General features: G+C 35.3%; 2 protein-coding genes and 1 long non-coding RNA gene across 5 annotated transcripts; 2 read left to right on the forward strand and 1 right to left on the reverse strand.

The window, feature by feature from the left end:
- Nucleotides 1-4,704: 4,704 nt before the first annotated feature.
- On the forward strand, nucleotides 4,705-10,569 carry LOC146910853 (BEL1-like homeodomain protein 1). Of its 2 annotated transcripts, XM_085725411.1 has the most exons (6): nucleotides 4,705-4,931; nucleotides 5,396-5,448; nucleotides 6,037-6,857; nucleotides 8,671-9,044; nucleotides 9,319-9,379; nucleotides 9,475-10,569. In XM_085725411.1, the coding sequence occupies exons 3-6, from the start codon at nucleotides 6,081-6,083 to the stop codon at nucleotides 10,264-10,266; spliced, it is 2,004 nt and encodes a 667-aa protein (XP_085581537.1). In that variant the 5' UTR covers nucleotides 4,705-4,931; nucleotides 5,396-5,448; nucleotides 6,037-6,080; the 3' UTR covers nucleotides 10,267-10,569. The 2 variants fall into 2 exon arrangements, with proteins under 2 accessions (XP_085581537.1, XP_085581539.1); XM_085725413.1 differs by lacking the exons at nucleotides 4,705-4,931; nucleotides 5,396-5,448 and adding an exon at nucleotides 5,485-5,880.
- Nucleotides 10,570-14,104: 3,535 nt separating this feature from the next.
- LOC146910854 (uncharacterized) lies at nucleotides 14,105-14,936 on the forward strand. The gene is made up of 2 exons (XR_015018485.1): nucleotides 14,105-14,240; nucleotides 14,350-14,936. It is a non-coding gene; the product is annotated as an uncharacterized LOC146910854 (long non-coding RNA).
- Nucleotides 14,937-16,407: 1,471 nt separating this feature from the next.
- Nucleotides 16,408-19,194, reverse strand: LOC146910855 (BTB/POZ domain-containing protein). 2 transcript variants are annotated; one of them, XM_085725415.1, is made up of 3 exons: nucleotides 19,146-19,194; nucleotides 18,820-18,868; nucleotides 16,408-17,965 (listed from the first exon to the last, which is right to left on the reverse strand). In XM_085725415.1, the coding sequence occupies exons 2-3, from the start codon at nucleotides 18,829-18,831 to the stop codon at nucleotides 16,658-16,660; spliced, it is 1,320 nt and encodes a 439-aa protein (XP_085581541.1). In that variant the 5' UTR covers nucleotides 18,832-18,868; nucleotides 19,146-19,194; the 3' UTR covers nucleotides 16,408-16,657. The 2 variants fall into 2 exon arrangements, with proteins under 2 accessions (XP_085581541.1, XP_085581540.1); XM_085725414.1 differs by having other exon boundaries at nucleotides 18,959-19,155.
- Nucleotides 19,195-27,339: the final 8,145 nt, after the last annotated feature.

Here is a 27,339-nt window from a genome sequence, read left to right on the forward strand (position 1 = left end):
TGAGGCGTTGCCATAATAGCATTTGGAGGCATCGAAATTGTAAGTTAACACATTTGTCTCTTTAGTTAGTCATTTTGATAATCTTATTAATTATTTTAGTTCTCAAATGTATTTTTCGTTAATCAGCTTAGTCCATAAAATTATAAATAAAAGAGAAACTTATGAATGTATTTGCCATTTTAATATATCTAAGGACTAAATTGGTTGTTTACCCAAAAATTGTGTAATCAGTTTTTTGAAATTTAAAAAATTGTTTCTTCTCATAAAACTTTGTTTTTTGGTTCCTTACAATGTTTAATCTGCGGGTACATGTTTAACCTTATACTATTTCTAGTTGTTTAATTACTGCTACATCATTCTGTCAAAAAAATAAATAAATACTGCTATATCATATACTTAAAAACAAAATTACCAATACACTATGTCATGTTGTACAATTATTTCTAGGGAGTACAGCATATCCCAAAATAAAAAAAAAAAAATGGTATTTCCATCGGAATTGGATTTCCCACCGTTACAGCATGATGTTGTAACCGATCTTGGCCGTTTATTTTCAAATCAACAGCTAATATAGTTTTTACTAAAAACACATAGTTTTTATCTTTTGTCAAAAAAAAAACACATAGTTTTTATCTAAACTGTCCAATATTATATTGACGGCCGAGATTGAAAGTTGTTTGTAAATGCGTTTGATATGTTTACGTCATCAATCATCATGATGATAATCTCCATCTTCTTATGTAAATCTAGGACTTTGTCCGTCTTCTTATGTAAATTTAGGACTTTGTTATGAGTTATTTTTTTAGTAAAGGCCCAACTTGGTCTCATAATTTTTTCACAGCCAATTTACTCTCTGACAAACAAAAAATACCTACATTAATTATTGACATTTTTATACACATGATATATTAATCACTCATTCATTAGAACATAGAGAGACTAATTTTTCTTCATATTGAAATATCAGGGACTAAGTTTGAATACTATCTTTTTTACAAAGATTAAATTGGACTCAAAGAAAATTGTGAGAACCCAATTTGATCTTCACTTTTTCTTTATTTTACAAAGTAAAATGCATTCAATTAAGTAATTTATATTTGCTTATTAGAACTTTCTATGGTTTCCCACCAACAATGTAGAGAAAGAATTGAAAGGGGGAAGATCCTTACTCATAATTATTGTGAAGAAATTCTAGAGAGAATGAGTGTAGAGAGAAGGAGAAACGAAGAACTAGAGGAAAAGTCGAACTAAGGCCCAAACTAAAGTAAAAAATTATAGTTGGCGTGTTAACGATGGAAAAGCCGTCGACATCAAAATTCTTTTGATGCTCATAATGTTATGTTGGGTAAAAATCACCGATAAATACATTTGTTTTTGCCATAAATGTTTTTCAATTGGTTAAAATCGTCGATAATTAACGGGCATTGTTGTGTCCCTTTTATGATTGAAAAAGTCGTTGTTATTGAAATTTTCAGTTTTTGCTTCATTTCTGAAAGTGTTTTTGCTGTCGGAAATGATACCGAAGGTTTAGCCTTGCAAAAATGATGAATTGGCCGCAAAAAAGGAGTATATCTATGGCACCTCATTTCTTTTCAAGTAGTTTTGTAATAAAAAAATTCACTAATTAAGATGAATAAGTGAAAAATTTAAGATTCAAATTTTGACTACCGCATATTGCAAAGTCTCTATCATTGAGTTATGATTAGGGGATCTTGTGGCACCTCTTCTAGTATCACTTTTTGTGAAAAAAAGCAATTGATATTTATATACCGGTATGAACTAATTTGGAAAGAAATAGTGATATTGTAGGAATTAAATTGATGATTTATATTGCTACAAAGAAATTGATGGTTTATTTTTAAGATGCCATTTAGTTTACATCACCAAATAGAATGCCCCAACTTACACCACTAAAATAACACCTTGTAACAGCTTTTTCATCATAAGATCCGGGCCGTTAGAATAAATTTATAATATATCAATGACTTATATTGAGGTGGTGTAAGTTGGAGCAATGTATTTGATGGGTCAAGATCCTCTCCATTTATAACTTTTTCCATTTGTTGCAATTTGGAGAGAGGTAGACACATAAAAAATAATGATGGTGGGATCCACTTAGTAATAGGACCCACCACTTATTTTTTGTGTCTATCTCTCTCCAAATTGCAAGAAATGGAAAAAGTTATAAATGGAGAGGATCTTTCCCCGTATTTGATGGTCCAAACTATAATTTGCATATTTTGAATATTACCACTATGTAACAAAAATGGATGCAAAATGGATAAGATCCATTGATCCACTTATGAATTAATATGTTTATCTCTCGATTGCTTTGTAGAAATCAAAAGAGGATTTCAAATCAACACTTTCAACTTTAAAAGGTTTAACAAGTAGTCAAGTACATAGTACACTAGTAACAAGTAATTGTCAAGACAACAAAAATAGTACTACTACACTAGTAACTATCAATGGCTCTGACATGAATATGAATATTCACTCACAAGTAACTGAATGATGAGCACAACCTTTTTACTCTCGTTTTCGTAGTGTCAGTATGTTAGATCCAATGTGCTTGCTTTTACTAGCTGTGAAAACTGAAACCAATACAGATTAAGAACAAAAAGTTCCAATGAGTTTTCATGAAAGAATCCAAAGGGAAGTATAAATGAAATAAATTGACATTGATCTCAATGAGAATGACAGGTATAGTATCAAAAGACCATATTAATAGAAACCACCACTCTCTATATATATAAATAGTATATTAAATAGCGCCTCCATATTGTATTGCTTTCTTGATGGATCATACCCTATAGCTACATGAAGAATGTCCCTCACTTCCAAAATTTTAGTCCTATTAACATCACATGCCTAAAATTTGTCACTGCACATTCTTACACAATAATAGTTACTGATGGTGATTGAAAACATATTTTGGGATGTAGAAAATTGCCGTTGCAATTCTTAATTTTAATATCATTATTCTCTGTCTTTCCATTCAAATGATGGGATTACCTCAAACAACCTTGAAAGGGTTTATTATTTATTAATTACTTATTGAGTGGGGTATTTCCTTCCTTGTCTATTTTTTTCCTACTATATGGTTATTCTATTTTATTTTCACACATGAGTTAAGTAAGTTATCTTTTGGGTGTTGTCAAAAATTAATTAAGAAGATAAGATTTTGAAAATTAGGGGTTTTTTAGGATAAGAAAACAAGAGATAGAATAAGAAGAAATGTTAATAATATAAGCAAATTCATGACCCACAATTTTTAATTTTATTGATCATTATGCTCTGCTGATGTCTGCAAGTATAGTTGTGATGCATGAGAGCCAAGGTGGGACCATTTATTTAAGGGCTCATGAGTCATGATTCATAGACACATCATACATGCACTTGATTGGGACCCCTTGCTTTTGTCAAAACCCTCTTTTCCTTTTCTCTTTTTCAAATTATACTTTTTACCTGTTAAATAATACTCCATCCGTCCCTCAATAGATAACCTGACAATATATATTATTGACTTAATATATTTTGATCATATTTTTCTACTAATTCATAAAGATAAATAATATCAAGTAAGATGTTGTTGGATTCGTCTCGATGAATATTTTTAAAATATTAAATTTCCATAATTTTTTTAGTAGAGAATTGAAGATATCAAAGATAAAACATATGCATTGATATGTGTGTCGGAGTCAACTAAGTCATCTAATATGGGACGGAGGGAGTATACTGAATAGTGAATAGTAATTATTACTACTCGAAATGGAATTAATAGATTAGAAAAATAAAAAAGAGAGTAATATAAATATAATTGATAATAAGAATGTTGATTACAACTAAGACTTATATAGTCAATGAAAATAACTAATAGTATAGACATATATAACCAATGAAAACAACTAAGCTGTGTAAGGTTATTGTCATCATTGAATCAATAAATCTCAGTATTATATTAAATAAAATACGATGTAATATATTGATCTAATAGTAGAAAATTGATTTATATATAATACAAGAGCATTTTATTTATACATGTTAGACGAAACTTATTTTTTCAAGACAAACTTTTCTTTTTTGTATTGTTTTAATAATGTTCTGTGAGTACTTGTTAACATCATATTATATACATAATCAAACATAATCAAAAATTAAGAGAGATATATATATAATGGTGTACCAACAAATTAAACAAATAGAGATAATCATTACAAGGAAATAAATTGGTGAAGAAAAATGTTAACAAGTATCTTTGAAGCATCGTTTAAACAATTAAAAGTAATAATTTGAATATAAAAAAATTATGTAATTATGATTTTTACATGTGTCCGGCTTATACTTTTAAAATAAAATTTGCTCTTATGAGTTTCTTAAGCAATGTTGTTATGGAGAAATATATTTAGAGCTATGAAAGCATTAAAGTTGGTGTTACGGTGGTTGGTTCTGTATTCCTTAGAAATTTAATTGCTTTATCTTCAAACACAGGCATTCAACCACAAAAAATTCCCAAATAAGTTAATAAAGAAAAATAAAAAATAAAGAAAACGACAAAAAGATATTTATAGGAGAATTGAGCAATGAGATCCCTCCACCCGTTTTCTTGGCCATCATCATCCTCCTTTTTCATTTTTTTCTTTTTAAACAAAAAAATTAATTAATTAAGCATTATAGAAGAAGACGTTTCCTCGTTTTTCAGCTGTTTGTATCTTCTGACACACCTTGATTGCATTTTCATTTTCATTATATATTTTTTATAGATTTCTCAGCTCACAAAACCATTCTCTCTCTCTCTCTCTCTCACTCTTTTTCCCTCAAAAGTTCTCTCTGTTGCTCATCAAAGTTTGCTTTGTTTATGCTTGCCTTGCATCAAATGATTTGAAAAGAACAAGGTCAAATCAAAACAACTTCTTCTGATCTATTCACAGGTACAATTCTCTAAAAAAACACACACTCAAACAAGTAAAATATATGTGGATAATGAGGTGAATAAAGATGGCTATCTTTTTCCCAAGTCTTTTTTAATCATTTCTCTCTTGAACTTTATTTTTTTTTTATTAATTTTCCTTTTTCAGTTTGGAGTGAAATTGCAGATAATTGAGTCTAACAGAGAGGTTTCCTTGATGAAATCCCAAAGATAGATATATAGATAGATGTTCCATATGCATGTGTACATGTGATTTTGATTCATCTAAATATAATTTGATTTGATGTGTTCTTTTCTTCTATTATGTTTTACTTTGGTGGTTGAGACTTGAGTGTTACTGTGCTAGCTTCTTCGTGCGCGTGTGTGCTTTGTCCATGTTTTCTCTCTTCTTCTATTTCTCTAAAATCCGTTTCTTATAGGTTAGTTTTATGTCATTCTAATTTCAAATTCTTCTTTTCTTTGCAGTTTAGTTTACAAGATCATGAAGCACGTGTGTCTTTCAATATCCGTCACACCAGGTATATACAATACACATATTTAATACTATAGCTATTATCATTTCATATATATATAAACTTATAACTATATAATATAAAATTATTTATCTCCTTTTAATTCTTTCTTCTCTCTGTCTCAATCTATCTTTTCTCAATCACTCTATTTTATATATACATCATATATCTTCTGTTTTTTTTTATAAAAAAAACCCTCTACAAGCTTCATCTATTTATTTCCTTTTCATTCTCTTTTTCCAATTTTCAAGCTTATCATGATGACAATATATAAAAATCATGCACAAATTAAGCAGAAACTAATTTCGAAGTTAATTTTTAGATTTATCATTTCACTGTTTTTTTTTACAAATTGCTAAGCATCAAATATTGGGAATTCACTTGTTTAATGGGTTGATCTAATAATTATATACTTGGATTCATCATTATTTGTTGAAGGTACATGGTAGTTGTATACAATTGCATGTGTTTGTCATTGTTTGGTCTTTTTTTATGTTGTATTTGAAACATGTGGTTGTGTTTTGTGGTGTGTGTGAACTTAGAAAGGTTATTGTAACTAATAATAGCGTACTTGTCTCTCTTTTCACATTTCAGTTAAGTAACAAAGTAACAACAACATATTTTTACTCAAAAAACCAATGGCAACGTACTATCATGGTGGTAATTCTGAAATCCAATCAAGTGGTGGCGGCGGCGCCGACGGACTTCAAACACTTGTTCTCATGAATCCAGGCTATATACAATATTCTGATGCTACACAGCAACAACAAGCTCAACAACCTTCTCATGCCGCTGCCGGTAACTATGTTTTCCTCAACTCTACAGCTGCTGAAAACAACTCCTTCTCACCTCACGCGCCACCTTCCAACACTCAACAATTCGTTGGCATACCTCTTAACCACCAACAACACCAAATCCACGCGCACCATGACGTTGTACCTTCTTTGCATGGCTTCCTTCCACACATGCAGTACAATCAATGGAACACAATTGACCCAAACACGGCGGCGCGTGATACACCACGCGCTCAACAAGGACTGTCTCTTAGTCTCTCTTCACAGCCGGCAAGATTCGTTTCTATGTCTGGTGGTTCGCCGTCTCCGGCTTCTGGTGTTACAACGAATAATAACAATGGGAATCCGGGGATTCAGATTCTGAGTTCAAAGTATTTAAGGGCAGCACATGAGCTTTTAGAAGAGGTTGTGAATGTGAATAGTGGTGTTGAATTGGGAAAGAAGAGTGGTGGTGGAATGAGCAAGGTGAATATTGGAGAATCATCAGGAGTTGGTAGTGGAGGAGATGGATCAATAATTGGTGGTGGGGAGGGAAGTGGAAAACGTAGCTCTGAGCTATCAACAGCTGAAAGACAAGAAATACAGATGAAGAAAGCTAAGCTAATTACCATGCTTGATGAGGTATTTCATTTCATTTCTTCACTTTCATGTGATTTTGGCTATTTGCAATAATTAATTAATTCAAACTATGATATTTTTTATAGATTAATTTTTTTGGTGAATGTATATAATTTTATTTTATAGATTATAATTATGTATTTTATAAGTTTAGTATAATTCTTGTTCAAAAAAAAAGTTTAGTATAATTTTTTGGCCATTTTAATTCATTATAAAAGTTAGAGACTAAAAATATATGTTTTTTGTAAAAGATAATGAATAAAAATTAATTAAATTTTTATAGGATTTAAAATTAGAAAATTGACATTTTGTAGTTTTACTAAAATTATATTTAACTTTTTATCTCTACGTGGAGAATTGTTTTTGCTAAAGTGGAGCAACTGAGCAAGATTGTTACAAGTATGATGTATACTGCTTTCATTGATTTATCATTGCAATGCAATGAATGAAAATCCACCACTCACAGTTTTTCTATCATTCGAGTATTTAAGCGGTTTCACTTGTACAAGTTATTTATTTTAACAATTTTTTTTTTAACTGGTGTATTCAATATAACTACTGCCCCTCCAATTCAACACCTTGGAAAAAAAACTACTCTTGTACTTAAGGAAAGGGGGTTATGATAATCTGGAATTTCTAACAATAACTTATAACTCAACATGATTTGGTTTGGCCTTTCTAAAGGAAAAACTCAACATCCTTACATTAATATTTTATCACAGTCAATGGTACGTACGTGGACCTTATAAATTGCAAGGAATAGCATATACTGGTATTATTGCTAGGTAGGCACCATTTATAATTTAACCTTGATGTACCCATTTAGACTACCTTCTTGATAGGTGCTTGCCATTTAATCACCTCTGCCATTAGCTAGAGATACTCTAAAGAAAGGTTTGTTAGGGACACATGCCATCTCCATTGTTGGGTATATTAGTCTTAGGTTTCTAATTAGGAATAGTTATTTCTCTGGTACCCCATTAATTTGGAGCTAGCTCACTTTGATGCGTACTTATTGATACCAAATCTAAGGTCTAGAGGCACCAACTTTCTCTTCTCTCTAGTAGAGCCTATTTGGTGTTTATGATATATACTATTTGGACGTGCATGGAGTTATTATTTGTGAGTCATTTAGTAAATTTTTTGGTGTTAGACCGGAAGAATGTGATATTGATTAGATATTTAAATGTGCACAAACCAAATTGAGGCTCAGAAAGCATAGAGTGAATATACTCTCAAATCTCAAAAGATAAAACTCAATTTTTAGCTTGAAACTTGGATATACGTAGATAGATATTGTCCCTATTTGTATTAATCACACGGGTCAATCTACAGTAGAAATAATACTATAGCAATAAATGACATAAATGGAAATACAATCTTTTAAAGTAAAGGTCGTCAAACATAGTGGCTTAGAGTCAACAATAGAGGGTGGTGCAAATCCTTACTCTTGTCCTTTGAAAAGGTGTAACTTAAGTAATTGTTGATATTAGTGAAATTTTAAATAGACTTAATAAAAACTTTTGATTCTATTAGTATTAGTAATTTTGATTGTGTCAATTTAGTTCATGAAAATAGAGACGAATACCATAAATCATTTCAATATTTTGTTAATTTCAATAAAACTAATTGCATGGATTAATTAAATGAAATGAATTGTAAATATAAATTGACTTTACAAAGCCATCTAATGAAAATTCACTATTTTGTCACATGCCTCATTTTTATAATTACATTTTGAAATTAACGGTATGATATAAAAATAAAAGATTCTTGTTAAATGTCTGACTAAAATGAATTTACTTGTTGGTTGAAGGTGGAGCAAAGGTACAGACAGTACCACCATCAAATGGAGGTTGTGGTTTCCTCGTTCGAACAAGCCGCCGGAATCGGTTCAGCTAGGACATACACTGCCCTTGCACTACAAACAATCTCAAAGCAGTTTCGGTGTTTGAAAGATGCAATAACAGGACAAATTAAAGCTACAAATAAGAGTTTGGGTGAAGAGGATTGCTTTGGAGGTAAAATTGAAGGTTCAAGGCTCAAATATGTTGATCATCAACTACGTCAACAACGTGCTCTACAACAATTGGGAATGATCCAGCATAACGCTTGGAGACCCCAAAGAGGATTGCCTGAAAGATCTGTTTCTGTTCTTCGTGCTTGGCTCTTTGAACATTTCCTCCACCCGTAAGTACACTTTTCTAATTTTTACTCACTTCAAAGTTATGAAGCACGGACACTAATTACACGTTGATACCAATAAAGTGTTAGAGAAAATAACATAATTCAATGTAATCACAAGTGTTGATGTCGTCGTGTTTGTGTCGAACACAACACTTGTTGAACATCGTGACATGCCAAGTGCTCAAGATGTATAAATGCTCGGAGTCTTTAAAATCTTCGGTATATAGTCTTTAAACTCTTGTCAATTTTATGCTGATATCACTGAATTTGTTTTCAGCTATCCAAAGGATTCAGACAAGCACATGCTTGCAAAACAAACAGGGCTTACTAGGAGTCAGGTAATCAATCAATATAATTTTGGAACAATTTCTCTCCTTATTTTTGGCATATTCAAATTCAAAGTGTTAATAAAATTTTGTTTGAATTGCAACAGGTTTCAAATTGGTTTATAAATGCTCGAGTCAGGCTTTGGAAGCCAATGGTGGAAGAAATGTACGTGGAAGAAATGAAGGAAAATGAACTAAATGGATCTGAGGATAAACAAAGTAAGAGCAATGAAGATTCTTCAATGAAAATAACATCCTCTCAAGAAAAAGCTCTCACCTCTGAAACAGAACCTAAAGGTTACAATTCCACACAAGACATTTCCAAAAGCCAAGAAACTCCAATAATTTCTGTTTCTAGACCACAATCATCACCACTTGTTGGAAATGTTAGAAACAATTCAGGATTCAGCTTCATTGGATCATCAGAACTAGAAGGGATACCACAAGGAAGTCCTAAAAAACCAAGGAACCATGAACTTATGCATAACCCTAATAGTTTCATTGATGTTAAGCACAATGAGGCAAATAATGAGGAACTATCAATGAAATTTGGTGATGAGAGACAAAATAGAGATGGTTACTCTTTTATGGGAAACCAAACAAACTTCATTGGTGGATTTGGACAATACCCAATTGGTGATATTGGTAGGTTTGACTCAGAACAATTCACACCAAGGTTTTCAAGTAATAATGTTTCACTCACTCTTGGTCTTGATTCAATACAAGGAAATCATCAAACATTTCTACCAAACCAAAACATTCAACTAGGAAGAAGCATTGATATAAGTGAACCAAATGAGTTTGGTTCTATAAACACTTCCTCTCCTCAATATGAAAGTATCAACATGCAAAACCCAAAGAGGTTTGCTGCACAGTTGTTACCAGATTTTGTGTCCTAAATAATACATTGAAGGGTGAACAATGTGGTTGCTGAAATTTCTTTCATCTTATCACACTCTCTCATGAAAGGGAGTATTGAAAAATTGTAGTGTAAAGAGAAAGAAGGATTTTTACATTAGTATAGGTTTATACTCTACATAGAACCATTTGAATTCTTAGAATATAGCTTAGGATTTGATGGTATATGATTGAGGTTGTATATTATTTTTGTAATTTCTATAGATGGGATGAGATAGATGGGTTGGTGTCATAAATTTTTATTTGGTATAGATACCAATTATATATATATCTTTGATTGGGAATATATGTTGTGATATTGTGCAATATCCTTTGTTGAATAAACAAGAACCAATTACAATGTACATTTTTAAGAACTATGAGCCTGTGGTAGTAGCTGATTTGTTGTATTGTATCCACAAGGAGGGGGCTACAAATATATATACTTTACTTGAAGATTATACACAACATATGTGCTGACCATTTGGCTAACATGAGCTCTCTCATGCCATATACTCGATTCATATCCTTTGTCTCTATCCCAAGTTAATGCCATTATACAACAGAGTTTTATGAATTTAATATGCAAGGGATCGGATAATTGCCAAAGTGTGTTCTATATTCTTTGGACCTATTCGAATAATCGCAACAACACGTGACCAGTGTGTAGGCACGGGTATTCAACTCTTATAAAAATGTAGAACACAAATGTTCAGTCATATCACATTATATAGATATTTATACAGCTATTTTTTTTTTTGGTTACAGAAGCAAATTAAAAGCAAAAACAACAAACAGAAGACAGAAAGAAGAAAAACAGACAGAGAACACGCCTAAGGCCTAGGAAATAAGGTGCCCGACGCGTCGATCTTCAGCAAGGGAAGCAGGTCAGCAGGAGGCGAAGAGTGCAAGATGAAATCATCAGCAGAGGAGGCTCCCAACTTAGCCATGAAGTCAGCACTATGGTTTCCTTCTCGCAAGGTATGATGCAAAGTGAAATTACTGTCATGGAGCAGATCCTTGATATCTTGGATGAGGACGGCGTAAGTGTGGTAACTCGGAGTGCTCACATTGATTAGATTGATGGAGAGGAGGGAGTCCGAGTAGCATATCAAATCACTTAGGCCCATGTCAATAGCCATACGCAAGCCTCTGTAAATTGCGGTGAGCTCCGCGAAGAGAATATCATTGGAATTGTTGAGGTATCCTGAAAAGCCGGAAAGGTAGAAACCATGATTGTTGCGGATGATCCCCCCGAAACCAGCCGAATAGAAGTGCCTAAGCAACTGCCATCGACGTTGAGGATAGTGCCCATGTGATTGTTGCAATTCCACTTAACGAAACGCTCCTGATGGGCTGCACTGCCGTCTTTCTGGAAGCTCAGTCTTATACTTTCTGCTGAATGGCGGATGTTGTTTGTGATGCGGAACAGGGACCAAGATTCATTATTGAGGCACATCAAATTACGGTATCGCCAGACTCACCAGATACCTGCGAGGAAGAGGGAACCTCGAGGGCCAGAAGCAGCACAATTTATCCAATCATGAACATCTTGAGCAGCAAAGAAACCATTGTCTGCGAAGCCAACATTGATCCAAATACTCCTAGAGAAATGACAGTCCCTAATACAATGAAGAATAGTTTCGTCATCTTCTCCGCAACGAGGACAGATAGCTGAAGCAGCCATGCTTCTATGATGGAGCAGGGATAAAGTAGGTGCAGCATTATGACAAATTAACCAAATGAAGAATTTGATTTTTTCCGGAGCATGTAACCTCCATATCCAGGACCAAGACCGGTGAGGTGTGGAGACATCATCTGTTTCTTTGAGAGAAAGGAGCCAATCATACCCACATTTGGTTGTGTAATTTCCGTTTTGATTCCAAGCCCAAATAAAGGAGTCTTGGACAGCGGCATTAAAACTGAAATGTGTAGAGTTTATGAAATCTGCAATATCTTGGGGAAGGTTAGTGTAAAGAGCCTGAGAGTGGAGACCATCACCGGAGAAGACATCCTTAACGGTAAGATGAAGGTCATGGATGTCTATGATATACACATGACTACCAAAAGGACCCTGGGAGTGCCAATTGCTGAACCAAAAAGAAGAAGTACCTGAACCCGCGCGCCAAGAGTAACCTTGCTTAAGAATATTTTTAGCACGGACAATAGAGGACCAAGTAGGAGAGCTGCTGCCATGAACAGAAGCTTGAAGAAAGTTCGGTCCCCCTGTGTATTTATTTGACAAAAGATTCACCCATAATTTGTTTGAAGACTGAACCATGTCCCAAACTAGCTTGCCAAGGAGACTAGTGTTGGCTTCTCTAGCTGTACGAATACCCAAACCACCAAGACGCTTAGGAGTAGTAACAGTGTTCCAATTAACAAGGTTGATACCTTTGTTGTTGGTACCCTTCCAGATAAAGTTGCGAGTGGTTTTGTCAATGTTGTCACAAATATTTTGGGGCAACCAATTTATTTGCATATAGTACGATGGAATGGATGATAGAACCGAGGATGATAAAGCCAATCTTCCTGGTTTGTTGAGAAGCTTGTTCTTCCAAGAAGCTAGTCTAGTAAGCATTTTATCAATGATGAAGGAAAAATCACTTTTCTTTGGTCGGCCTTTGATGATGGGGAAGCCGAGGTACTTGTGAAGGGAGGGAGTGCTCCGGATGCCTGAGATGGAGGTAAGTCTGCTGATTTTTCTTTGAGGAATTCCTGATGAATGAAAAGCTCTTGACTTGGAGAGATTAATCTTCAAACCTGATGCCTGACTGAATCTATCGAATAAATTAGTGACAAGACGAATTTGAGCATTTCTAGCCTTAATAAAGAGAAGGACATCGTCCGCGAAGAGAAGGTGAGATAAAAGAGGCCCTGTATTAGTGATTCGGATAGGTTTCCAATCTCCTTGGATGACAGCAGTGCTGATAGCAACAGAGAGCTTTTCCATACAAAGAATAAATAAGTAGGGAGAAAGCGGGTCACCTTGACGAAGCCCATGTGAAGGTTTGAAGGGAGGCAATTTGTTACCATTCCATAATATAGAGAAGGTGGGGGAGGTAACACAATGCATGATGAGCTTTATAGTGATTTCTGGAAAACCAAAATCCTTCAAACAATAATTAAGGAACTCCCAGTTGACATTATCAAAAGCTTTTTGAAGAACCAGTTTAAAAGCCACATAACCTTTTTTCTTTTTGGATTTTCTCATGAAGTGAACAAGTTCCTGCAAAACAATTGAATTGTCAGAAGTTCCCCTACCAGGCAGAAAACTGCTCTGATAGGGGCCTATAATATTATTAAGAATCGGTCTCAACCTGTGAACCAATACTTTGGTAATAATTTTGTAAACAACATTGCACATGCTGATGGGTCTGAAATCTTTGTAAATGTTTGGTGTGTCAATCTTAGGAATGAGTGCAATGAGAGTATTTGAAATCTCCGGATCAAAGTGACCAGTTTGAAAGGCTGATTGAACCAAATGAAAAATGTCATCTCCAACTATGTGCCAATATTGTTTGAAAAAGACACATTGGAAACCATCAGGGCCGGGCGATTTGTAAGGTTTCATGGAGTTGAGAGCATTGAAGACTTCAGTCTTGGTAACGGGGTTGGTGAGGGAAAGTTTACTAGGTTCGTCAAAGGTGGGGTGTTGGCCAAGGTTGAAGGTGTGGTTGTGTTGAGGTTAGATGTTGGCCAAGAGGTTCTTGAAATAATTTTGAGCTTCAGTTTGGAGGATAGTATCATCGGATGTCCAAGTTCCATTTGAGAGTTGAAGCATGTGGATTCTATTTTTCTTTCTTCTAATGATTGTTTGAGCTTGAAAGAAGGAGCTGTTCTTATCTCCAAATTTAATCCACTTCTCACGGGATTTTTGGTACCAAAGCATTTCTTCTTGAAACAGAATATGATTGTATTCATTTTGCAATTCTTTTTCAAGGAGAGTATGCCTAACTGAATCAACACGCTCCAGGTAGTTCTGAACACCCTTGAGTCTGTTTTCCACATGTTTCTTTCTTTTGAAAATGTTTCCGAAAACTTCCTTGTTAAAAATAATAGACTTATCTCTAACATTCTGCAAGGCGGTAATGGTGTTATGATTAGAAGCATTCCAAGAATTAGAAACCAAGTCCTCATAATCATTGTGGTCGATCCAAGCAGCTTCAAAGCGGAAGGGTCTAGGGCCCCTAGCTAAGGGAAGACCACCAAAGCGGAGGAGAAGAGGATTGTGATCGGAATGTAACCTGCAAAGCACCTCAACAAAAGCTTTCAGAAAAGAAATGCGCCAATTAACATTAGCAAGGCTTCTGTCAAGCTTTTTGGATAAAATGTGGATGCCATTGTGGTTACGGTGCCAAGTAAAACGATCACCTGTAGTTGTAAGATCAAGAAGATTGCAGCCATCCATAAAATTAGAAAAAAGGGCAGCTCTGCTATGATGACAGATGCCCTCTCTTTGGTCACTGGGAATGAGAGTTTCATTGAAGTCGCCAATTAACATCCAAGGGCTAGTTATATTATGGCTGATTGATGTGAGGTAAGACCAAAAATGAGCTATTTTAATAATTAATATTACAATATGTTGACACCATAAAAAAAAACTAATTATGTGTTCTTTCAAAAAAAAATTGTATTTAATTAACTTGTGTTCTTTAATGTCTTAAGAGAAGTCAGCTTATTGTTTAAAACTTGATGTTACAATTTGAGACAATCGTAAAATGAGAAATTCTAACATGGTCACAAGACCAAATAAAAAGTGTTTGGTCACACACACATACACAAGTATTTTTTTAATGATGAAAAGAAAATTGATAAAAAAATAATTAAATATTTTAAAGATAACCTATTCATGTGAGTGTGTCTAAAAACTATTTATTTGGTCTTGTGACCATGGAAGAATAGCTCTCGTAAAATGGTCATTGATTTTACCGCTATAAATAATAATTAAATATTGATTATATGAAGGAAAGAAAAAAAAATGAAGGTTCTTTAGTTTTCAAGATAAACATGTAAAATAACGAAAAAAAGCTTAGCTTTTAAATTTTAATTTAATGAATATAGCCACATTTAAGCAACTAGCACAAATCCTGATATTTTGTCAATTGATTTTATGTGCTTTATCAAAATCACAAATTTTGGTATGGCCTGTAATTATGCAAATTGGAACTGTTCAAAACTTTACATTTTAATTTACCTTCTAATTGTTTGATGGCGTTAATTTGAATCCAGATTTCTTTCCTACTGTCAAAGAATCCACGCAATCCCCCAGTCACAAGTTAAAATTCTTTTCAAATCCCTCTGATTATGTTATCGGACCAATCCTGAAAATTACCCACACTAATCACATGTTTTATTATATTTGATGCATAAAAACAATTGGCCAATAGGAAAATAATTCGAAAATGAAAAATGATCTGCACATAAAAATATGTGGATACAAATAGAAAGTATTTTCAGGACTAGCTTTGCAACTTGGAATTCTTTCCATGCAAATACGTGCATATGTCATTTTGGAACATCTCTCGTGGGCTTTTCATGGACGTTACGTATCTGAAATAATCTTTATCAGCTTCCAACCCTCCACGGTGTGTTGTGGGTAGTGAAGAAACTCAAGCTATAGTGGTCAAATTAGCACTTATGATTAAAAGAGTTACGCACTTTCTCATACCTACATACAGCTCCTTGTGTTATTCCACCAGAAACACCTTAATGATATCTACCCTCTATCTCTGCTGCGTACAGTAGAAATTCAACCACTTGTAACAAAGTTCCAAAAATGTCTCGGTTCATGCCAGCTACATAAATTACCTTTTGCAGGTTACATTGTGACACAAATTTAAACTTCAATCTTCTTGGCAAATCAAAAACTATGCACAACTACCTCACACAAACAAATAACAGCTTCCATTTTATCTTTTACCTTCATATATGATGCTCCTTCGAAATTCAAACCAAGAAAAGCGTTCTTCGATATTTAGTTTCGCCTTTCTCCTTTCCTGTCAAGAGTAAAAAACACCACAGGACATCATACGTAAGCATTATGCTGTGTTGGGCAGTTAGCAAACCATGTCACACTCACCAACCTAAATCGTCGATTAGTATAGGTCAGTTGTGCACTATTTTGATTACTCTGGAATCAATTATTTCAAAAATACATTCTCTACATTCAGTTAGAACTACAATGTTTTACATACTCTTCAGAGCAATTTACATTGATTTAATGTGAATGGAGATGGAGATAGTTCAATTTAGATGCCTCCTACAAAAATATCCCATCCACATGTAAAAAAGAGGTGATATTCTCTCCTTCACTAGGCATGAAGTTTAGAATAGTACTTAAATTTTGAGGAACATAGTTCGGGAACACATCAAATTGAGCGGGTTACTCCGTTACTGTGTCATGACATGCTCATCCTCTAACAATGAGAGTCTTCTCCTTGCAACCTTGGATCTATAACACCATACTTCGAATGCCTCAGTCAGGTCTGGATACCGTATATTCTCGTTTTCCAACCATTCAGTTAAAAGCCCTGCCTGATCCCCTGATGGCAATGCAAGAATGATAGAGACAAAACTGGATTCCAGAGATTGCCACATTTCGCCATCCATTTTAAGCAACGCAGCATCCTCACAATTCGTCATGGCAGAATCAATCACTGGTTTGGTAACCCTCACAAATGGAAGCCACAATTTCAAAACCTTAAGACGTTTCGCAGTTGGCAGTATAACAGTACCATAAGCAATTGCCTCTAAAACCTTTGATGTTACCTCAATGGCTCGCAACTTTATCTCGACAACTTCAATTGTAGAACTTCCTTGTTCAAGTTCAAGTACTTTGACAATCCTTTCCGATGCATCAAACCAGTACTCAACAAAATCTCTCATTATTTCTAACTTGCTCAATATCTGACAAACCCATGACAAATCAGTCAAATAGGATTTAACCGAGACGTTCCCTACTTCAGGAAGTGATTCTGCGGAACCACAGAGTAAATGTATCAATGAGTTGTTAAACCCGGAAAATAGTCTTTTTACACATTCTTTTACCTCATATTTTATATTATCATCAGCGATCAACAAAGGGGCGTCATCGTCCTCAGTTAGCATGTACTCAAGTTGCTCTTGTGCTGAAGATTTCAGATCATTCATTGCCGGTGGAGGCGACGATGTAGCAAAACGGATTGCCGAGAGAAATATGTTTCTGATAGCTAACTGGTTAACCGGTTGAAGTCTAGCTAGGATAGGCTCAGCTTGTAATCCCATTCTCGGTACAATTTTCAAAATCTCCTCCTCTTCACTCTCTTCCCATGTCATTGCTTCCAAGTATTTCACACACGCAGCAACAATTTTCGGACATTCAAGCTCAACAGCTACTTTAAGAATGCCAAGAGCATTTCTAACACCATGCCACAAATCATCAACTGAACCATCGACCACAACGTACAGAAGTCGAATAAAGTTTACATGGTAATCGAAATCTGATTCTTGACAATTAACATCAACACAGTTGCGCGAACCTAGTATCTGACAAGTTGGCCAATTCTCAGATAGCCGATCAGCAAAATACTTGCAATTTTCGACAAGTATCGCTGAGTGACAGTACAACCAATCATCTCGACCTTCTTGCGTGCGTAGCCTCACCACAACATCACTAGTTGATCGGTCACCAATTACACAGATATCCTTCTCTTCCTTATCCTTAATTAAAGAGGATAATCTTATTACTAATTACAGATAAGAGGAGAGGCTCTGACTATTGGGATTAAAAGATTGTAAAAAACCTCGGTTAGTAGAAGAAGTTAGTTAGAAGATAGTTGAAAGCTAGTTAGTTTCAACCAACTTCTTCTACTAACTGAGGTTTGCTGCAGTCTTTTAATCATAATACCGACACCATAAATTTAGGAGTAATGATATTTGTACAACCATTTGGTGACAACTTTTGAGACAACACTCTCATACTCTCATCATGTTCTTACTCTTTCTCTTTCCCTCTCCCTCTCTCGCTCTATTGATTTTGTCCCAAAACAAGGGGATGAAGGTTGTCATAAAAGTTGAGACAAAATGGTTGCACAAATATGTTTACTCTCAATTTAGGAAGTAAGTAATAATGAAAGTCTATAATGTTGTTTGTTGAGCACACGATTACACTTCAATGCAACAGTTTCACTTCAATAATAATAAATGGATTTGGCCAGGAATCCAATTGAAGATATGAAAGAATTGACATAGGGCCATTTTTGGATTGGTTTATTTGAACTTATTTACTTGCATAAACAGTTGTGAATTGTTTGGGAGAACTTATGAAAACAGCTTATGACATTTTTTTGACTTGTAAGCTGTTTTCAGCTAATTTTCATAAGCTCTCCAAAATAGCTTATAGCTTATACGAAAACAACATAACTTTATTTCATCTTTTGTTCTAAAAATAGCTTATACATAAATGCTTATCATGATAAGCGCTTAAGCTATCAGCTGTTAATAAAGTTGTTTATCCAAACAGAGCTATAATATGAATATATGAAATTTGAAGAAAAGTGGAAAAGCAAACTTACGGTAGGTTCCATTGAAATCAAGAAGCAAGTTTTGTACACATGATCTTACCTAAAAATGAAATTATAAAAACAAGGATTAGAGTTAGAAAGATAAGGAAATAGGTGAAAACAAGAACATGAGTGGTGAGAAATGAAAGACCGTATGGATCTTGAAGAAGTTAGGTCGAAAAATCAAATGCGGTTCAAACAAAGATTGTTATTATATCATTGGAATTGAGCATGGAACAAGGTGAAATGAAACAAAGAAGCAAAAACCCTTGAGAGAGAGAGAGAGAGAGAGAGAGAGGAATGAGGATTTCAAGAATCAAAGGGATCTTATGGCTTACGGCTTGTGCTGGCGTTTGTCTACTCCACAGTACCATATATTCTTCCTATACCCATTTGCTATGTGTCTATTCTTATTACTTCCCAACTTGCCATACATGATTTTAGATATAATAATCTAAAGCAATTCTTACCAAGTCACAATCCCAAATCAAAAATATTTGGGTACACATATAAATGGAGAGAATTAAAAGAAAAATAAATAAGTCAAATAATTTTTTATTTTATCTTTAAATTTTTTATTATCGTGTGTGCCTAAGTATTTATTATTTGTGTTTGTGACCAACTTTAGATTTTTTTCTAATAATCTATATGTAATGAGCAATGATATGTAGACACCCTTAATGTGTACATTCATTAGTACTACTCTGAAAAATTTCAGTTAACAAAATATATGCTCGTGTGACCACATTTTTTTAGTTGCATGACCACTAGTTTTCCATAATTTATTTGGTTAACTAAGTGGAAAAATAGTGGTCACACGCATTTAGTTGTGTGACTACATTTTTCAGCTTCTAAATAGTGGTCACGCAACTGAAAAAATGTGGTCACACAGATCTTATATTTGGTTAACTGAAATTTTTCATAGTGGTACAAAGTGATGTACATATTAAGGATGTCTACCAATCTTGATTGTTTTTTAAGGAATAATCTATGTATTATTCACAGGTGAATTTTTTTTTCAACCCTATCGATTCTTAGAGAAAGAGACACGGATGATCTAGAGTTCGGTAGAAAAATTAGCAAAGTCTAAAATCTAAATAAAACTCAATACTTTGCATTTAGTTAAATTATTTTTTTTGATCAAAGGGAAAACAATAAAAAAACTAAGCAAATCTCTGTCTAAATACTTCGGAGGTATCCGCCAGCAGAGTGAGACTTAGCTGAGGAGGAGGAGACATCCACGTCTTTAAGGAATCAACATTTTTAGCCCCAAACTTGGCAAACCAGTCAGCACATTCATTGCCTTCTCTCAAAGTATGATTAAATGAGACCACCCAAGGAAGAGAATGGAGCTTCCTAATGAGAGAAAGCAAGTTTGCATAAGGATGAAAATCATTCTGATTAGTATCTACAATAAGATCCAAAGTTGTCCTAGAGTCCGATTCCATGATGATAGATCGATACCCAAGGTCCCACGCGATTTGAAGCCCTTTCCAAATAGCTGATAGTTCAGCTAGTAAATTAGAAGCTCTACCACAAGAACCAGAAAATCCTTGAATCCAAATTCCCATATCGTTTCTCAAGAGACCTCCAAAACCTGCATTACCGGGATTTCCAAAAGAAGAACCGTCTACATTGATCTTAATATAACCTTCAGGAGGGAGATTCCAACGAACCTGACGGACCACATGATGCTTACTAGTGGTACCAAGAGCGTGAACCATAGAGGCATGATAAGATATTATGTTGTTGACAGAATTCCAAGTATCTTTTTGCACATTTTGGAAAATATGTTCATTTCTATTTCTCCAAATTTCAAAACAAGCTACTATGAACTTAGTACCTGCCTCCATTGTAGCATGATGTTTAAACCAAAGCTGACAATCCTACATGTAAAAATTGTTAGGATAGGTAGGATAAACATACATCCAAATAGACATTGCTTTAGGGCAATCCCGTAGAGTATGCAAATCGCTCTCAACAGCAGCACCGCATCTATGACAAGAAGTATTGGAGGTGAGGTGATGTGAAGCTCTAAATGAATTGGTAGGAAGACTACCATGCATCACTAACCAACAAAAATGCCGCAAATTTTCAGTAATTGGTAACCGCCAAATCCAACTCCAGGTAGTATTGGTCTCCACTTGTTGATTTAAATGTTGATCCAACCATCTATAACCATGACTGGCCGAATATATACCATTGGAGGAGCCACTCCAAATGAGTTTATCATCAACGTCACTATCAATGGTAATGCTACGAATACAATCTTGGTAAAAAGAATGAAGTTGTGTATATAGTTTGTTGAAGTTCCAAACCTCATTTTCAAACAAATCACAAAGACGAAGGTCTGTGTCACTAATATCGACATATGGCACAACATTGCAAAGGTAGACATTATCTATCCATTTATCATACCAGACATATACATGTCCTTTCCCGACTCTACATATATTACCTGGTCCTAATATTTCCACTGCCTTCACAATAGCACGCCATATACAAGAATCACCAGGTTTAAAAGAAGAATGCAAAATATGAGTATCCGACATGTATTTGTTCCTAATCATCTGAACCCAGAGCTTTTGTGGTTGGTGTAAGATGTCCCAAATGTGTTTTCCAAGTAGTGAAATGTTTGAGTTCATAGTGAAGGTGAGAAAAACACAAGAAGGGGGGGTTGAATTGTGTTTTGAAAAATTCTTCGTTTCTCCTAAACAACTGAATACACTGATCAGAAGCTAAGTGAGACAGCTTCTGAAGTGATGATCAGAATCTAAATGCAGCGGAAAAAACAGAGAGAGAGAAGAAGAACGACACAAAGCAATTATACTGGTTCCTTCCACAATCCGGAAGTAGTCCAGTCCCCCTTGCACTTCCAAGGAGATTTCACTAAGAGTAATATCTGATTACAATTGCTCAAGCACACAAGCAAGAGACTTCCTTTGCTCAAGCACACAAGCAAGAGACTTCCTTAGCTCAAGCACACAAGCAAGAGACTTCCTAACAAAACAAAATTACACAGAAAATTGTTTAAGGTTGAACACTTGATATACAATCAGAGGTGCTCACAATACAAATCAGATACAGACTCAATGGACTTAAGAATTTCTAAGATATGACTATAAGACAAAGAAATTCTAAGTGAATGCAGAACAATTTCAGCAGAGGTTTGGTACTTGTAAAAATGTTATGAGTCTTTCGTTCAGCGTTCATGCATTACCAAATCTCTAGGTCTTCACTCCTTTATATAGAGGTGTGAAAGAGACGTTGTGAAATTGCCAGCACACCAAAGAGTCGTTGTTGAAGCTTGATCTTTCACCAATGATCTTTTGCCTGATTTGGTTGTTGTCCTATGAAGAACAAATTTGAAATCCATTCCTTATCCAAAGGAACATCTATGCAGGCGTAACCATATTCTGGAGCTGTTTTCTTGTCTTGTAGCGTGGACACAAAACAGAGTAGTGGAGAACGTGGTTGTACAATTCGTACAAAGTACAATGTCAACGCTTTCGTCCAAATTGCAAGCACAAGCCTTCAAACACCTTTGAAATGACCGTTGCAAAATTCCACTAATCCTTTGTTTGTGTTTTCGAATCCAATAGACAGCTTTTGCATTGATAATTCTTCAATTCTTGAATCTTTTGCAAATCCAGTTGAGATTCAGCTTCTGGTGAAATAGCTTCTGATGAGGCAGCTTCTGATGATATGACTTCTGGACTTCTTGTCTTCAGGAGCACTATCCTTACTTCAGAAGCGCTTTTTCTCTTCAGTAACAAGTTGCCTTCAGGAGCGTCCAAGCTTCAAATTTTTGTTGTTTCCTTTGCTCTTTATTTGCTCATTCAGAACCAATGATGATGTAACTTTATAATTATGGTCCTGTACACTTGAACAAATATTAGCTAGTCCAATTTACAATTTTTAATACCTTGTTATCATCAAAACTCTTTAAGGTTCATTGTTAAACACATTTTGTTCCAACAATCTCCCCCTTTTTGATGATGACAAACAAAAGTATTTAAAATTGATCAATTGTTGTTAATCTAATTAACAAGTTGACTTTGGGGTTCTGAGGTTTGTAAGCTCAGAGTCTGAGGTTTGTAAGCTCAAACTCCCCCTGAGTCTGATAGTCTTTAAGGTGAGGTTTGTAAGCTCCCCCTAAGTTCTATCCAGGTTAATTAAATTCATTTTTCGCACAAAAAAAAATTATCAGAGCTTTTAAAAAAAAATGAATCATTGAAAGAATTAACTTATAGATAAGAAGAATGGTTCAATTAATTTTACTTGAATTTTGATACTTCTTCGTTCGTTCATAGCTTATACCAATAAGGTAAAAAAAATGATAGAAGTTTTTCAAAAATTTCAAATGCCATTAATGGGGCTCAGAGCCTTTAAATACTTGTCACATATACTCCCCCTTTTGTCATTATCAAAAAAGGTAAAAAAACATAAAAGACAAAAAGATTTGAGAAAAACTCAAACAAAAGAGAGTATACAAGAAATTAATTAAATAAAACAGACCAAAATATATGAACATGAATATCCAATTATCAGAAGCAGCTAAGCAGTCAGAAGCAGTAAGCATTCAGAAGCATAAAAATAAAACAAGATGGTTTCAGAAGCAAGGACTAAGAATTTGAAAACAAACAACAAACAAAAATAACACAAAGGTGTGCAACTAAGGGTTGGTTTGTTGTTGTTTCTTCATCTCCTCCATTTCTTCAATTTTCTTTTGCAACAGTTCTTCAAGCTGTTGTTGCCTCTAGAGAAGAGCTTGTTCCCTTTCTCTAGCTTCTTGTTGCTGCTGTGCCATCTGTTTCTTCAGAAGCTTACACAACCTTGCTTCTCTGGTTAAGTAATCTGTTTCTAAGAAGAAAGGCTGGTTTGCCAGGAGCAGTGTAGAACTTCTTACTCTGAGACTCTGATTCAAATGCTCCATTAGCCTTCTGACTGAAGCCTGCTTGACACTGATGCATTTAGCCTTGATATCTTCAATAAGCTCAGCTGCCCGGTTCTGAAGAGATGCCCAGGAGTCTTCATATGCACTTGTGAGATCAATTGTCCTTCTTTGATCCACCAGATTATGCAATTGACTAAGGATTGTCAGAAGCTCAGAATTAATATATCCAGATTCCAGGATGTTTGTGGGTGGTTGTTCAAGGGTTTCAAGATCAGAATCACTGATTTCCAAATCTTGAACAGGGTTATGAACTGGAATGGTAAAGTGTGTTTGTATGTTTGAAGATGAAGGCTGGTCAGAAGCAATGTGTGTGGTAGAGGTTGAGGCTTGAACATTGACTTGAGAGATGTCAACATCCATAGGAGTTGGTTCTGGGGAGTGTTCAATTTCAGTTGGTGGTTGTTGTGGTGAAGTTGATGTTTGAGTGTTGAGTTGGGGGTCAATGGTAGCTATTGGTGATTGTGGGGGTGTTGTGGGTTTATGTGGTTCAGGTGTGTGTTGATGGGGGTTTTCTGAAACAACATTTTCAGAAGCAGCTGCTTCTGGAGTTGTTTCAGAGGCTTTTTCTGAGGTAGATTTGTCTATAGGTAACTCACCTGAGTAGTGGAGAGCAAGATTGTCTAAGACAGAAGTGTCTTCTTCTTGCTCAGTTGCTTGTGGTGAAAGGGGTGAAATGGGGGTAGAGGTGACTGGAATCTGGATTACCTCAACTGCAGGGCCAGCTTCAGAAGTGATCTTCTGTGGTCCAGCAGCTTGAGGAACTACTTCTGAAGTTCCATCTTCTGGAGCATCCTCCATCATAATCATCATTTCTTCTTCCTCGTTGTCTTCAGTAGACTTACCAGCAATGACTCTTACTTCAGCCAATTTCTCTTTGAAGTACCTATCACAATCTTCCATACCCAGAGCCTTGAGCTTTTCATCTCTTTGATGAATGTATTGTGCTTTTAGTTCCTTTTTATCTGATATAAGATCAGAAGCACGTTCATCTGCCATCCTTTTCCTTATTGGAGTCATCTCAACCATAGGACTCACAAGTTGAAGGGGAGCCTTCTTCTTCTTTAGCTTGGGATCAGCCTCTTCTTTCTCTATTTCTTCAAGAGCTTCCTGCAGCTGCTCTTCAGTGATTACTAAATCTGCCTTACCTTTTCTTCTTTTCTGAGGAATAGAAGCAGCACCAACCTTCTGCATCTTTCCTTTATCCTTGATAGAAACAGGTTTAGCTTCAGACTTAGCAACTTTTTGCTTTTCAGATTTAGCAATAGCAGCTTCTGACTCAGTACTAGTTCTGGCCCTCTTTCCTTTAGTAGGAGCAGCATCAGATTCTGAACTAGTGCTGGCCCTCTTCCCTTTAGGTGCATCAGAAACAGCAGCTTCTGACACAGCAACTGCCTTGGCCTTCTTGCCTTTCCCTTTAGCAAGAGCAGCTTCCTCCTGAGAACTTGCATCATCCTCCAAGACGTACTCAGCTACTAATCTAGCTAAGTGTTCAGGATTACTTTCCTTAACTAAGGAAGGAAAGTCCCTGATAATCTCAGATTCTTCTGTGGTCATCTCCAACCACTTCTCATCTTTAGGAGCTGTCTTGAAAAAGTGCATTGAATGCAAAGTCTTGCTACTGATAGTCTTTTCTGCAGTAGAAACTTCGAAGCATTTATCAGAAGCATCCCTTGTTCTTCTCAATAAATCCAGCACTCTCCCTTGATAAAAGATCTCAGAGAGCAATCTTCCATAGGGCACTTGTTTCCTTCCTTTGACTGTGCCTTCATTAATAGCCCAGCAGAGATGATCCAATACATATCTTGGGAAGTTTATCTTTTCCAGATTGGTCATGAAATAGATTGCTAGCTTCTGTTGGTTGTTGGGTTGATCAGACCCACCTGCTCTTTGAAAGAAGCAATCGTTACTGAATTTCACCAACATTCTGTTGTGAATCTCCATTTCAGAAGGCTTAGCATCTTTGTTACCACCCAGAAGAGTGTTGTAGTAGTTTTGCAGCAGGACATCATCCTTTTTAACTATTTCTTGAAATCTTCCTTCTGCATCCATTCTACAAGCTTTAGCAATTATCTCCTCTGTGATGATTACGGGAATACCCATCACTTCAGACCTTATCTCAAGGCTACTGAAGGAAGTGGGATTCAACTCAATCTCCTTCTTTCCTTTCTTCGACCCAGCTGGTTTATCTGCTGCCTTCACAGGCTTTCTATTGACGATTTCAGCCCTTAACCAGAAATCTTTGACCAAGTTCACATACGTTGGCCCATTTAGCATGTTGAAGTATCCAGACAGTTTCTGAGTTTCTACATATCCTTCCATGTCCACTTCGTACTTCTTGAGTGAAGTGAAGTCCACTGGCGATTCTACTTGGATGATTAAGGATTTCCATGGAATATCCATAGTCTTTTCTTTGTAGATGGACCCAGATTCTGATACGCTTTGCTTGTTTGATGTAGATTCTGAAACTTTTGAGCTTGATGATGCCATTTGATGATTGACGAAGATTTGAAGAAGATGAAGATTTTAGGGTTCTAAGGTTGAGAGAATGCGCTTACTTCGCAAGAGGTTTGAGAGCAAATGTGTTTGTTGTGAGTGAGTAGTGTGTGAATTGTCAAAGTGTTAAAAGTAAAACGATTGCAATTCAAAAGAGACAAACAAACATAACATTAATGACAAAATTGGGGGCGCGTGAAAAGTACTTTCAAAGCTATTAAATCATCATTGCCCTTTTAGTTATACACCAACACATACAGGCCACGTAAGAAGTTCACAGAGTAACTACCAAGTTAGTGGGCCAGAAGTTACTTTTTAAAAGGTAACTTCCAACGTTTCCACTAATTCAACTATTCAGAAGCAACAAATCCAGCTTCTGGACTTCAGATGCTGACGTCATCATCAGAAGCGAGTTTTCCTCAGAACCTCAATAAAGAGCTTCTGATGGACTACCGCTTCTGAACTAACTTTAGAACCTAAAACCCTATTCAGGAGCAAGCAAGCATTTAATCAGATACAAAGTGCATGTTCAAATTTTTCTTTATAAAATCAAATCTTTCAACAGTTAAAGGCTTAGTAAATATATCAGCCCATTGATTTTCAGTATCAATGAATTGTATATCTAAAATTCCTTTTTGAACATAATCTCTGATAAAATGGTGTTTGATTTCAATGTGCTTAGCTCTTGAATGCAAAATTGGATTTTTAGACAAACAAATAGCAGCAGTATTATCACAATAAATGGGAATACTGTTAGCAGTTATCTGATAATCTTCCAACTGATGTTTCATCCAAAGTAGTTGTGTACAACAACTTGCAGCTGAAATGTATTCTGCTTCTGCTGTAGACATAGCAATAGTTGTTTGTCTTTTGCTAGCCCAGGATATAAGATTATCACCCAGAAATTGACAGTTGCCACTGGTTGACTTTCTTTCAATCCTATCACCAGCATAATCAGCATCACAGAATCCAATTAGCTTATAATCTAAGGATTTCCTATAAAGGAGTCCAGGATTAGTTGTTCCCTTCAAATACCTGAAGATTCTCTTGACAGCAGTCATATGAGATTCTCTAGGATCTGA

The sequence above is a fragment of the Medicago sativa genome, chromosome 7 (genome assembly GCF_051527215.1).
Source record: "Medicago sativa cultivar Bolivia chromosome 7, Bolivia_mono, whole genome shotgun sequence".
Taxonomy (NCBI): domain Eukaryota; kingdom Viridiplantae; phylum Streptophyta; class Magnoliopsida; order Fabales; family Fabaceae; genus Medicago; species Medicago sativa.